At 38.1% G+C, this 14,747-nt stretch overlaps 1 protein-coding gene across 14 annotated transcripts in view; it reads right to left on the bottom strand.

Moving 5' to 3' along the window:
* The window catches only part of LOC136825759 (uncharacterized), a 49,017-nt gene that overhangs the window by 5,798 nt on the left and 28,472 nt on the right, over positions 1–14,747 (bottom strand). The window contains exon 2 of one of the 14 annotated variants that reach the window (XM_067082599.1): positions 9,266–9,343. The exons of 10 other annotated variants lie outside the window; for them this stretch is intronic. In XM_067082599.1, coding sequence (XP_066938700.1) covers positions 9,266–9,314 — 49 coding nt within the window. In that variant the 5' untranslated portion in view covers positions 9,315–9,343. Of the gene's footprint in view, positions 1–7,877; positions 8,332–8,874; positions 8,906–9,265; positions 9,344–14,747 lie in introns of those variants that run through there. 3 more of the 14 variants (XM_067082589.1, XM_067082602.1, XM_067082600.1) reach the window with 3 other exon arrangements.

The raw sequence follows: 14,747 nt of genomic DNA, 5'->3' as shown, positions 1-14,747 counted from the left end.
CAAGAAAAGATACATCTGTAGCCTGTACAAGTATGTATTTCTAATTTTTAATCAGATCCATCTTCCTTGTTAAATAATAAAAAATACAATACTTTAACACTTAATCAGAATGTACTTTGTCTACTATATGTATATTTCTCAAAGATTTCTCTTTTGCTTTGTAAGTAAATTTTTCTTTATTTTTACTTGGTGAAACATTTTTTCATAAACACAGCCTCATAAAGGGAAATGCTCTTAACAAATTTTAAAGTAGTGCACAGATGTATCATTACCCAATATTTTTTCAAATATTTCATATATATATATTGCATTGAATATTAATAAAATAGTTGTCAAAAAAAAAATCTGAATCTTAGTTCACAGCTCTTTAATTTAAAACTGGCTTCTATCATATGCTTGCAAATCCAAATCCAAAAATCAATGAAGTGTTAGGTGCAGAGAAAATTACATCTTAAAAATACAGTATACAGTATATTTAACAAGTGGCCTAAAGTAAAGAAATGTTCTCACCAACCTAAAGGTGAACATCTTCCCAAAATTTTTAACTGCTTGTTTCACAAGTCACCCCCTTTTTCTGTGTTCTACAGAAATACAAGACCACACTTAACTGGTAATTGTTGGGCTAACATCAGTGGTTGCAAAAATAAAGAAGTTGATATCAAATTACAAAAAGCAAAATAGTTTTGCACTTAAATGGTAATTTTATACCTGAAGATTGTGGCAGCTTTAGTTCCGATGAGTTACAAACACCATATACTGTACAAGTTCTATGCGTTACAATATTAGTAAATATAACAATGAAGGCTACTGCATCTGTGACAGGTTGGGCTTGTGCTGATCTAATGGAGATCAAATTAAATGAAGACAAATTACAATTTTGACTGTTTGCAAGGCTTAATCATTTTTATTGCATCATGAAAGGTAAAATCCTATTACTACAGTATTTCCCCTAGAGTCTAAATTAAGCCTCTGGTAAACACCATGCATGACAAACTTTACCACGTAGAACACATCTTAAGTAACTAGTGATGGTGAAGTTCATTCTGCTGCTTTGAAAATCATTAAGGATATTACATTTTTAGCTGAAAGTGAATTTCACCCTTTTTAAACGTTCACGTCTGTTCTAAGCTCCAATAAGAGAAAATGGTTCAGTGTAAGGTTAGAGCTTGCTTGGTTGAAAATAACAATAATAATTCATTGTTGTTTGTTGTATGAGTCATACTGAAGACCAAAAGCTAACACAGGGTAAAAGTTTGAATAAAATATAAAAAATCATTATCAATAACTTATATCACAACGCATGTGCAATACATTATCAAGACGCATTAAGCAAGATATAATCAGTGTTTAAACTACGCTATTCATACTCATTCACAAAAAACTAATTAGGCTACTCTTCATTTCTACCATGGAGTGGATGACAAGCATGCAAAATACAAATTACAACATTCTAAGCACTTGTGAAGCATAACATAATAACGTGTAAATGGCACACAAGAGCCAATAACTGCTCTTTCAACAAAAAACATGTTACTATTAACTAAAAATGTCAGTTACCTTATAACTAGTACAGTACAGTATGACACTCCACACGGCAGCTGTAATGCTCTAACCACATGAGAAAACAGACTTGCATATTTAATTACCTAAACACCCATTACATTACATATATACAGACAAGGTTTTTGACTGGCAGCTTTAAGGGAATCAGTTGGGGAATACCCCTCATTCATCCGCCATCCCCAAGCACTTTCTCCTTCAACATCAGAGAGAAAGTGGGGTGGTTCAGGTGGGAAATAAGATAAGGGCTCTGGTTTGTCTACCTTGGAAAAATGCCAATTACTCTAACTTAAAAAAGTAAGTTAGCTGTTCACATGGAAATATAAACCAATGCCTTTTATATAAGAATCTCACTCATTAGGTGGGAGGCTGTCCTTGTCAACTAACATGAAACTGAAACCCACCAGAAATGTCACTATCCCAGAAACATTTGTGAGCACGGGGAGCGACGACTCTTGCAACCTCGTAATTGGTCTGTCAAAGGGATGCCAGAGTAGCTGAGCCCTTAGCTTGAGTGACTGTCTAGAATCTCTCTCAAGAAAAGGTTCCATAAGTCAGAAGGCAGTTATATCATGCTAATACGAACGATTTGCTCAAAATATAGCTCTACTGCCCCCATCCCCTCGTTGAAGGAATGAGAGAAAACACTTCTGAAAGACAAAGCTCTAACTCTGCTGATGAAGAGAAATCTATACCTTTCGGTCTGAATACCTGGCTTAAGGCTTAGTGATAGCCTTTCACCAGCAAAACTGAGAAAAGCTTGTCCCCATGAAGGTACATTAGGAAGTCCACCATATGCTGAACAGACCATCTACAACACCAATCACATACAGTAGTACAGTATAACCCACTTCTCTTGGTACACATTTACATGGGAACAGTGGAGGTAGCCAGACATTTCCCTTGCGGTCCTACAAGAAAAGCCTCATCTCTTCTAGTATCTTCCAGATAACCTATAAGCAATTAGCTGGAGGGAGTGAACTTTCTGATGTTGCCTCAGAATGTGTGGGGCTGATGGAGTGTGTGCCATGGGAAAATCTCTCTTGGCACCTCAACCTAGAGGGTCAGCAGATTGGAATACCACTTGGCATGAGGCCAAAGGGGTACCCGAGATCGAGTGTGATCAACAAGCAGTTGATCCCCAGATAAATCAGGCTGAACAGTGGAAAGGCGCACACAGCCAAAGTATTTCATGGATGTTGGAAGGCATCTTCCATCACTCCCAAGGACCCAGAATCTGAGAACAGAACATCGACCATCAACCTACGTATCTACAATGGCCTCAATGTAATAAGAGAGAGTGGAGACCCACTGCCTGAACCCAACAGCTGACCTGGTCTGCCACCACATTCTGCCTTCCCAGATTGTATCTGGCCAACAGCTTGATGGCATGGCAAACTGCCATTCATGTCTCTGCCTTGCTAACTCACCAAAGAGCAGGGGGGAAACCATCCCCCCCCTGCTTCTTGGCATTTGCTGCCTATCAGCACTACTTAACAATTTATGTCCAGACAATCCTGGAAAACTTGCAGAGCTACAAATGGCATAAAATTTCCAGAAGTTCAACATTCAGATGAGGTGGTTCTTCTTCCTACAGACCCAATATGAATGAGCCATTCAGATGTGCACCCACACCATACTCAGATGCAATTGTGAACAGCCACATCTCAGGAGAGTTCTCTGGCATGTAAAACCTTCTCTGGCACATCACTGGCAGGGAAAGAGCTTGCCCAATTGGCCAAGGGTCTTGCTTCAATGAGACTGGGGCTAGGTGTGGAGCTGTTGAGGACTCCCTAAGAAAATAACACTAACTTATAAATGCACAAAACTGCCATGCCAACTTGTCTTTCTGTCGTTATGGAGATGAGGGACTGTCTGGTCCCATCAAATCCTTAGTATAAGTTGAGTCCCTTCCCAAGGGAGGTATATGCACCACTCTGCTCCAGTGCCCATTCCCTGGAGAGTGGTGCACAATCAATACCACTTACACCATTCACTGCCCCTCTGGCTGAGGATGACCCTTACCCAAAGCAGAGCTCCAAGCCATGCTCAAACCGACCCTTACGGCCCTCACCTGAACTAGTAAAGGGTATGGGTGAATGGGCACATGCACCATCATGTGAATGCAACCCCAAGGTCAGTGGTACGCCACAGGTGGGGGAGTGATTACGGGGAAGCAGATCATCTTCTTGGTAACGGAGGAAAATGAAGATAAAGGTGAGGAATAACTTGACAAGGAGGTGGTCAAGGTAGAAGAACAGCACTTATGTTTTTTTCCTTTCATCTAGTTCATTACTTGGTCACCTTCAGTGCATGACTGTTCTAGGCAACATTGTCATTGTAGTCTTAGCCTTGGACAGTACAATGGTTACAGGAGGGTCAACTTCCTTACTGGATGAAGTAACAGGAACTGGAGTTTCCTCTCTCTTATCCACAGCTGAGAGGTCTAGGAACACTGAAAAGGATAGTCTCCCTGAGATGTTAAAGGAATGCCACATTTTCTGATAAAACTCAAATGATGACAACATTCCTGAAAAAAAGAGAGAATCTGTACGGTAGGTAAAAATGAGCTTTGTATAAAGTTCAGGGTCCTACCTGAGGCAGAGGAAGCCTGGGTACCCAACTTATCATCACTGCATGTACCATAAGGGTAAAAAATGTGGAAAGGGGCGTATCAGGATCAGTATTCCCCACCCCCAACCAATGAAGCCAGTGAATGCTTCTTGTCCCTCCTCTTCCCACAAAACATCCCTCAATGTGAGGGAGACCACTAAACACCCTCTTTACTGGGGGAGAGATGACTGAAGATCCTATCTGTACAGGAACTACAATGCTTGTGTGGGCCAACAACTACAGGAGACACGAAGTGGCCACTCATGCACCCTACTCACCACGCACCGCCTTTGTACTTATTATTTCTCTATTTATTTATTTATTTATTACTATTTTTCTATTTACTTATTCAGTGAAAAAAAATGCATTCATAAACAAACACAAAAGGTTTCTATAACTCAGCCTTGTGAAAGTGCATTAAGAGATGTCCACACTTAACATCAGCTGAAGAAAAAGAGCTTAATGACAGTAGGTGAGTGAAGGGTATTCCTACCACTCTCCCCCCCTCCCCCAACAGCCCCTCTTAAATACCAACTGACTCCCTTGTTACCAAGTTTCAAAGACTGGTTCCACCTTGCACTGAGGAATATTCCTTCAATAAAAGGAAACTGTTTATATTCCCTTATGAGTAAATTTTATTATAATGTCCATGTGATACTATAGGCTACTGCAGGGTACTCTATAGATGGGGTATTCTATTTAAAAACAAATTTCCTGAAATTATGGCAAGATGGTTGGTGCATTTAGCAAGCTTTGAAAACAAAATCCAGCAACGCTGTATAATTCATATAATATTCTCTAGATCTATTTGCAATTTATTTGCCGATTCAGGTAGCCTACTGTACTATCTAACATCTAAAATGTAATGGAGACTAGAATCTTTCAAAGAGAAATAACAAAACACAGGTACTATAGTATTTTGGAACTGCTTGTATATAGCTGTAATTTCTTCAATATGAGAGGAGACTGTACATTGTTTATCTTACGATTTAAAGTTTAATGCCAGAAAATAGTTATGCCACTCATCCCAGCACCAATTAAAAGATGGAAGAAAGATATACAAAGGGCAATTGAAAAGAAGAAAGCCATATCAAGTTCTATGAGGGGACAGCAGGGATGAGGATAAAGATGTGTGAAGGAAGAGGAGGGAGGAACAGAAGCAGGTGGCAGGGGCAAAGAATTGGCAGAAGGAAGAAAGAATACTTAAGATAGTAAAGTGGACAAGGGAAAATAGGCCTATGTGTACGGGAAAAGTATATTTAAAGATGAAACTGGAGAAATTAAAGTTGAAAATAAGGAGAAACAGGAATGATAGGGGCAGTGCAATATTTTATAAGTCTTCTGAATAAGTAACCATGACCTGGAAGATGTGGGCATAACAGAGGGACCTATAAAGAACATAACAGCTGACTAGATTAACCTTCAGAATATGAAAAATAGGGAATCTGCTTATTACAATATATGAAAACCTCATAAAGGAAGAGTGGGTATATAACCTTACAACAACTGTATACAAAGGAAGGGGAAGCGATGCAATGTGTAAAATACAGTTATGATTGCTTCAGCATCCTACAAAAACAATGGAAAAGGTGCCAGCAGAAAGGCTGGAAAAATAGTTAAAATCGATAACTGTTACTTTGGCTTCATGCCAGAGAGATCAACAGCAGCAGCAGTCCTACAATACCTATGTTAACAGTAGATTCCGAAGAGGTGGAACTATTTACAAGGTAGAAGAGAGGGATCCAGAGAAGACTGTTAAACAACATAAGCACTACAAAAGCTTATGATGACTGAAAAGGAAGCTAAGGTAAAAGCACAGTCAGGATAGTCTTTAAGCATTAACTGATCACAAAGAAGCCGCGTTGGCCCCGGACCTCCCCACAATCAGGATAGTGGCCATGATGTTATCGCAGAAAAGGTGCAGGGGTGAACTCTGTACTGAGTACCAAACGTAATAAACTGTATCCCAAATAGTGCTTGAAATTACATATAATATACATGGAGTAAGATTTTCGGTGACAAATGCATTACAAAAGCAAATGGGTAAGAAATGGGAGTTCAGAACCCTGTTGTGACGAACAAGTCTTTGAAGAAGAAAACGTTACCCTGGGGATACTTGACTGTGAAGCAAGTGCGACAGCTTGGATGATATGGAGATACATAGCGAGACTACTGTTAAATGAGGCAAATACATGGGACTCACAAGGAAAATGAAGATTCTGAATAGCGAGTTTCATGACTCAAGTGTGGTGGGAAGATTTTATTACAAATGAGGAATTGGTGGAGAGATGAGGTATCGAGAGGCTTTAAAAAGACGAAAATCTAAAAAATTTAAATGGTTTGGACCTGCAAAAATCCTGAACTACAACGGAAAAGCGTACTAACTCTAAATATTTTTAAAATCTATCACACCAGGATACTCTGCATTTCTTTTTACAGTATTGGTACGATAAAACTGTTCAGTATTGTCGAGAATTTGCATTTTTTTTATTTCAAATACAAAAGAAAACTCAGACAAGATATAAAATTGTGATTGTTTGCATCATTTCCACAAGAAAAAGTGTACAAAACTTTTTCAGTGATCAACTTATCTTAGTGGTTTGCCTCACCTTTATTTAATAAAAAAAAAAATTAAAAACAATTAACCTCTCTGAAAAATTGCCACTACATTAGTAGAAGTTCAACATGAGATTTGAAAGGTTACAACGTTTCTCATCGAACTGCTATTAATATAAAATCTGTGAATAAAATAAAACGTTACCTGTTCAATGTTGCATGGCAAGATATGTAAACTGAAATCATACAAGCATTAACCACACAGGTGTTACTTGGCATTTGGCGTGCACTGTGTCCCTCTTCTCTGTCCACTAAGAGAAATAGCCTACAAAGCATCTTATTCACTGAACATATACTTACAAGACGTCGGCACGCCTAATTACACACTGGGCATCAGATATAATATAAAAAGGCAGGTGGGAATAAACTTGAAAAAAAATATTTTATGATACATATACAAAGGAGTTTATTCTATATAAAAGTAAGTTAAAGGCAAAGTTGTCAATATCAATTCTTTTTAAAGAATTACAATAAAGCTCTCTGGCCTAACTTGATGGAAAAAAAACAGAAAAAAAATACTAAAAGTCTAACCACAGACTAAATTAAATTTAATCTAAAGATCTAGGCATTAAGAATAACTTTCCTCCGAGTCATACAGTTACTACTTGATATTCATAGTTACTACTTGATATTCAATCTCTAATACAAAAACAAAATAAATATTGATTTTCCATCAGAATGCAAACAAGCCTCAGTTTATCTATCATGCGCTGTCAGTGGAAAAAATTCTAATGCAATTAACCATTAAAACTTACAAGATAATGTATAAAAAAAGGGTAAAAACGGCCTACAAAAACTTCACCTGTGATTCCAACAAAAAAAAAAAAAAAAAAAAAATATACGACACCCTTGTCTAAAAATGAATGGCATTAAGATGGTAGCAGTGCCAACAATATTTACCGTGACCATTAATCATTTAATATCTAACAAAACAATTTACAAACTACTGTACTTAGGATAACTGGTGGTGCCGGAATGATAACCAATTTTAATCCGTGACAACATGAAAGACCATGGAACATCTTGTTCTGCAAAACAGTCACTAAGATGATAACAGTACTGTAGTGGCAACCTCAGTCTCAACTTACAGCAAAGATAGTATCTCCAATCATGGCGGGAACGCAATCCTTCATGGTTCGTCTGCTCTTCGTTGGCCACCTCATACTCTCCCTGTCGGGCACCACATGCTCCTGCTACCCCCTTACCCATGGCTTCTCCCATGTACTGGAGCATGCACAAGATGCACATCTTTACTGAGACATCGCGTATTTACGTTCCATTTTAACAGCCGCTTCAATGAGGACAGCTATTGTTTACTAGGAAACTACACACGAAATGGAAGTGTAGCCCTTCACAAAACTACATGTGGGTATGTTTTTACAATGCGTGAGTTCAGGGACTAATCTACTTGTAAAGAAGGAATTCGGCCATATTTTCTACACTATCCTTCTGCATCCAACAACTTACACTACAGGTACAGCAGACGGGATTTCATTACTTTAGTCTCTCGCGGGTACTTGAGGCTCATCAATTTTTTTTTATCTGTAAAAATTACAAATTTTATACTTGGCTTTACCGTGCGAAGGCTACCAAAGTCTACGGGAATCAACCTCAATACTTGGCGAACTAGCCACTTGAAACCTCACGGTTTCACGGAGTACAATGTAGCCTGATCTGAAGCCCAAGTGCGGACCACACCCAATACTCACACCAAAGTTTCTCTTATTCACTTTCCATTATTTTAGTCTGTTGTAATATTGTGGGTATTATGCATGGAGCGTGGGACAGAATACACGCAAGGTCTTGCATATTGCCTATCAAAGCAATATGTAAATACTCACGTGATACCACCGTGAATTAAGTGTTTATATATTATACATAATGTGTTTACAAATATTAGCCACAAATACAATTTAATTCACTATAACGAGGGAATAACTTAAGCCCAAATAGTATACGGTATCGACTAAAAGCTTCATGTTAATTGACAAAAATTCATTGGAGTGTGTGTGTTTGTAAAATATATAACGGATGACAATCTTCTAAATACCACTGATTACTTATTGCTCATTACGGTCTAGTTACATCGCTTGGATACCATTTTATAATCAGTTATCGACTACCTTCACTTAGTTACTATAGGCTACTTCTCAACATGTCCTACAATAATACTGAGTGTACCTGCTTCTCTACAAGCCCTACAATAACAATTACACTCCTGTGCCACTACAGAACAACCAAACCTATGAATAACTAAACTGGCCTATTTCACTCGGCGCTTATAGTGATAATAGGTCTCCGTGTCTCTTACGTATTTACTCTCTCTCTCTCTCTCTCTCTCTCTCTCTCTCTCTCTCTCTCTCTCTCTCTCTCTCTCTCTCTCTCTCTCTCTCTCTCTCATCTAAGCCCAAAAATACTGTTAGCAAGCCTACAAAATAAGGCAATTTTACTTTACACTTGGGTCTACTGTTCTCACCTGAACCAAAACCTGGTACGATATCCAAATAGTAAATTAAAGAACCCATCCTGTCCTGGATTGATGAGATGGTTACCACTGTAAACGAGAGATAGCACTTGTCTTATTATCACTGATAGTGTTTGTTTTATAAAGCAGTGAAACCATACAGAATATAATATAGATTTAGATTCTTTGGCTATTATGGATTACCTGTGAAAAAAAACCACCGTAACTTAGGTTCAAATATTAAAATTAAGGCCGTAACCCGCACAGTACTCATTCAGCGGATTCTCAAGTTCTTTGCCTCTGTGCGAGCACACACACACAAATAAATATTATTTATATATATATATATATATATATATATATATATATATATATATATATATATATATATATATATATATAAAGTCAAAAAAGCTAAGGATGTTGGTAAATCACAATAACTTCCACGCAAGATCGCCAATTTGCAATTTCGCCTAAGAATGCACGCACTAAAAAACAAATGAGACATAATGCGTAAAAATTTTAAGGTGGCATTCGGGTCTCTCTCTCTCTCTCTCTCTCTCTCTCTCTCTCTCTCTCTCTCTCTCTCAAGCCTCTTCCCCAACACTGTTACCAAGTGATAAAGTAACAAAGCAAGCAACCCAGGTCTAGACCTTGTAAGCAGCACTCTTACATAAGAGGAGTTCCGTTTTCAGTGTAGGCTAAATGGCCAGCGTAAACTCGCTACTTCCACCCTATTCACGATTTATTCAATTTCCTTTACTGCACCCACAGCTGAACATTGTATCTGACAGCGTGATGGATGGTGATGCTGGCCAGTTTAAGAGAGGTTGTAAACCTCCTTTATAGGCCTTAACCTATGCCTTCATTTTCTCTTATCTTTCTCAGCCGCTTCGGGTGTTTATGTTAACTTTAAACTGGTAATTTCATCTGTATTACTCCATACTTCGGCTATCTTTTTCTTCTTGAACAGACAAATTATTATTTTTTTCTTCCACATGAACACTATCCACGTCATTTAAAGAGGGCAAACATTCCCTGTTTTTCAAAAAGTTGCATTAAAGTACAAAGTACACAAGTCTTCTACTTTGTCAACTTGATCAAACAGCAATCTGACTGACGTATTAAAAAATTCTATTCACTTTTCGTTTCGTCACAATACCACAAGACAATTTGTTTATGGTCAAAATATCATACAGCTTCTTAGTTAGTAAACCCTAGTTGCATTACAAGCAAAATATAAATAAATATATATGTAAATACAATCTAAACAATACCGCAAAGGGATTTCCGACAAATGTTCCCATTAAATCTACACACCAACAACAGCTGGTAACCACCTTCACGCTACGTCTATGAAATATTTTCTCAAATACTCTTGGCCACTGTTAGCTAATTTCTCTACCCATTTGTTTACTATGAATTTTAGCCAGGTGTAGCTTACTTTCTTTTTTTTCGCTCAAGCATTTTTTTCCCTTAATTATAGACAGTTTACATTAGGAAAGTCGAGGTCCCTTTGGTTTTATTACTTTAGAGCACATCATACAAAAATTTTTTTAACATCGGATACAAGAGACCGCAAAAGACTATTCAAGTTCCTTAATATTCCATCCGACATGTGTCTTCCGTGAAGAGATAAATGATTGTAACACAAAGTTCTTGTTCTGGTTAAATTCAAACTAACATATTCATATGCGGTTTCTACTTTTGCAAGCGTAAGGCATGCTACGAATGATTTAAATATTATTTCCCGAGTTACGACCTTACCAATTAGAAGGGAGGATTTCACCTCTTGAAATAAAGATTTTTTTTGGGGGGGGGGTAATTAATGCCTTTCGGTTTTTTATTTTTTTATTTTTTTTTTTTTTACTTCCTGGCACTGAATTCCTTGCCCCGTCGACCTGACGTAAGGCAACGATATCACAACTTTTATTGGTTGAGAAAATTTCAAGACTTTTAGAGAGAGAGAGAGAGAGAGAGAGAGAGAGAGAGAGTTTAAACAAGACAATTTATACAACAATGACTAAAACCATGGTTAATAGCATCGCTGCGGTTGAGTTTCACTTCCTTAATTGACCTTAATTGAGATTTCGCCTAAGCAAATTAAGTTCCACTTATGTCGGGAGCCTTGGTTACACTTCGAATATCCCTGTAAGTACTGTACATTAAATTATACGGACTCCCATATACAGTATTTACTTTTGTAATTGAATTAATGAACAATTGCTTATTAACATCTACACAACAACTACTTTACACACACAACCACGCTACACATATACATTAGCATACCAATACCGTCAAAAACAACGGTAATATATGTGAAGTTCGGGATTACAATTAGGCCTATACACAATTCACCAAACTATCGTCGTCAATTCTTAAACACAAGCAAGCCAACACATAGCACGGAAATTCATCCTTTCACTTAATTTAATCTTTGAATGTGAATCCACATTTCTCACCATTACAGTTCTTACTACTCTCTCTCTACTTTAAACAGCTTCAATCTCTGTTTTTCATTAGCATTTAACAGCTAAATTTTACTTCCATTAAAAGAGGAGTTAGCTTAACGTTACCTTCATACTTTCCGACCCTGGATTCTGCAGACGTTTTAGATCACTTCTTAATATTTCGCGCACGTCCTGCTACGTTTTTGTTTCACCCATTCTGGACTACTACTGACATCCTACCATAACATGTCATTTCTAGGCTAACTGTAAATACCCATACAAATCAGCAGTTTCCATTCTTCAACCAGACTCAACTACATTTATTGACCCATCTTCAAGGTATCCATTTACCAAAGTAACTTTAGTCTATTCTCACAAACTCTGGTGGTGGACAGAGGAACTAGAAAACGACTCCTCTTCGGTGCCTTCCTCTGCTGGAGGTCTTTTTCAGCAGCTGCTGCAAAAACTTTCACATTCTTTCACTGGTTTCTGCAGTTTCTTTTCATAATCCCCAATCAGTACTATATCTTCTTCCAACACCAGCCATACCTTACTCCTGTTATGACCTATTTTCTCATCCTACAACTTTACACGTACATATACTGTCCTTTCTCTGACTTACTCTCACTCCAAAGGAGAGATATGCGCGCGCGCGTTTGTGTGCTTTATCAATATAATCTGATTAACTTCACATTTCACACTTTTTACCCATTAATTCCCCAGGGTTTCCGCCAAAGTTTAGTTAAGATGACTTTATATAGCACTTTAGAGAGAGAGAGAGAAGAGAGAGAGAGAGAGAGAGAGAGAGAGAGAGAGAGAGAGAGGAGAATGGGGGCGATGGGGAAGAAACTCAGGGCCAATTCTCCACTTGTGACTTCCTTATTGTGCCTTTCAAGTACAGTTAAACAGACATTCATCATTTAGAGAGTTGCTACTCAATGGTAATAAACGTACTTATGGACGAGATTTAGTACTTCTAACCACCTCTGGAATGTCTTCCCTAACATTAAGTGATGAGAATTTTAAATACCCTGAGGAATTAAACTTACGTTCCTCAGATAATATGAATAAACATCACAAGCTCCACTTTAACATTTTTCAAGTGTATAATGACTGGCAAACGAGTAAAGTAAGATACACTTCTAGTTAAATAATTGTTTGTAGTATAAAATACAAAAAAACCAACAATATACGGAAATCAGGAGTAGGTTCGGCAACAAATTCCCTTCTGCAAATCACTGCGAAACTGGGCGTGATCTTATTTTGTTGCGATGCGCATGGCAGGTGTAGTAGCTCAGAGGAAAACAATGATTAAGAGGATTATATCATCGCATCTACGACCCGCGAGAAAGCAACGTGACCTTTCGTAGGAGGCGAGTCGAACTTTCGGAGCGATGACGCATGGCTTAAAAATATTTCCTTCGCTCTTCATGGCCTATATCACTGGTCTTTAACAATGGCATTTTTTCTAAGTTGGCATGTAGCTTAATATGCAATTTTATGAAGCACAGAAGCTTAATATGGCCTCTGATGTCAGGAAGTGTTCCTGCATAAATACAGATTATTCCGGCACAGTGAGGGCTTAACATTACATTGGTATAGTAAAACCAAGCACTGTAATTTTCGATATTACTTCTAATGTACGACTTTTCTACAAAAAGGTGCACAGAGCATTTGCGAGTTTCATAAAAAATCAATTCCAGAATTTTAAAGTTGTTTAAAAATGTCAGCAATTCTGCTGGTAGCTTGACAAGTCCTTGTAACTCGGCTAGTACAGTAGCTTACAACGTTATTGTAAGCCACCTATTGCCTTTAAATAAATGTAAATCAGCTAGGCCTAGTAGCTGCAGATGCCTTTGACAGTCAGCTAGTAACCTTAACCAAAATGTCTTACATCACCTACCCAAAAAAGGTAAGCTGTCCGTTCAAAAATCGCTGGTATCTTGAAATGACAATTCGACTGGGCACTTTTTAGGTTCATTCCTCACCTGGGTATTTCCCAAGCGCACAGAAAGTTAAACTAGATACCGCATCTCTAAACTTTTTTTTTTTTTTGACAAGGCTTTGCAGTCTTTGAATTCTCACCTTAACTGTCCAAGGATACAAGGCTTCATTCTTCTGACAGTGGATAACTTTTTTCTCAACCTCACACATAGAAGTAGACTGCAATTTTCCCTCACTCAACAAAGATAATCACCCTAATCGTCTTATAATGAGCTCATTAAACTCAAGGAAACTTCCCTTGCAAAAAAAAGTAAAAAATTCAATCGAAGTTTTGTGTATTCAAGCTGACAAAGGTGCACTGAAAGTATAGTAAAACTGGTTACTATAGCTGTAGGCTATGTGAAAATGATCTATCTTGGAATTACATAAACCGTATTAGAATAATGACAAAATGCGCCAATTTTTATTCTTTTCACCGACTGTATGCAAACCCTTGGCAAGCAATGTAGGCGAATAGGATGCTCACAAAATCATTTACGATCCCTCCACGAACTGGAAACTTGAAACAAGTTGTCGTGGGGGCGCAAACGCCAACAGTCCTCAAGCCTACACAACCTGACCAGTAAAAACGTTTAATCATAAGGCTATGCCATTCAGACATTCAAAATATTGTTCTCGTGTAAATTCCACGCATATGAGCGATAATCAGTCAAATAAACTACCGGCAACGGCCTAACCTTGGAATAAATGACTAACGGGTCACGCAAATATACAGAAGTGGCCTTGACAATGCAATTTCTTCTTGCGATCGGCATGACTTAGCGTAACCACTTACGACCAACTACCAATAGAATGAAGTATTTCTTATACATCTCAAATAAGCCAGCTCTGAACCGTAACCCAAACCTTGCACGTTAAAACATCGCCAGCCTGGTTTCAGGAGAATCTTGGCAACACTGGAGCGAACTGTGGAGTCGTGGACAAGAAAATGTTGTCCCTTAATGGTTGCGTTCAGTTGCTTTTGCCTACTCGAGACCCGGATTACTGCGTACCACTCATCACCTTTTGTTATATTTTTGGAAGCTCTCCAATCGGCT

This window comes from Macrobrachium rosenbergii, chromosome 39 (assembly GCF_040412425.1).
Source record: "Macrobrachium rosenbergii isolate ZJJX-2024 chromosome 39, ASM4041242v1, whole genome shotgun sequence".
Classification (NCBI taxonomy): Eukaryota; Metazoa; Arthropoda; class Malacostraca; order Decapoda; family Palaemonidae; genus Macrobrachium; species Macrobrachium rosenbergii.
The sequence above is the reverse complement of the archived record's forward strand: the minus strand, read 5'-3'. Positions and strand labels throughout refer to the sequence as shown.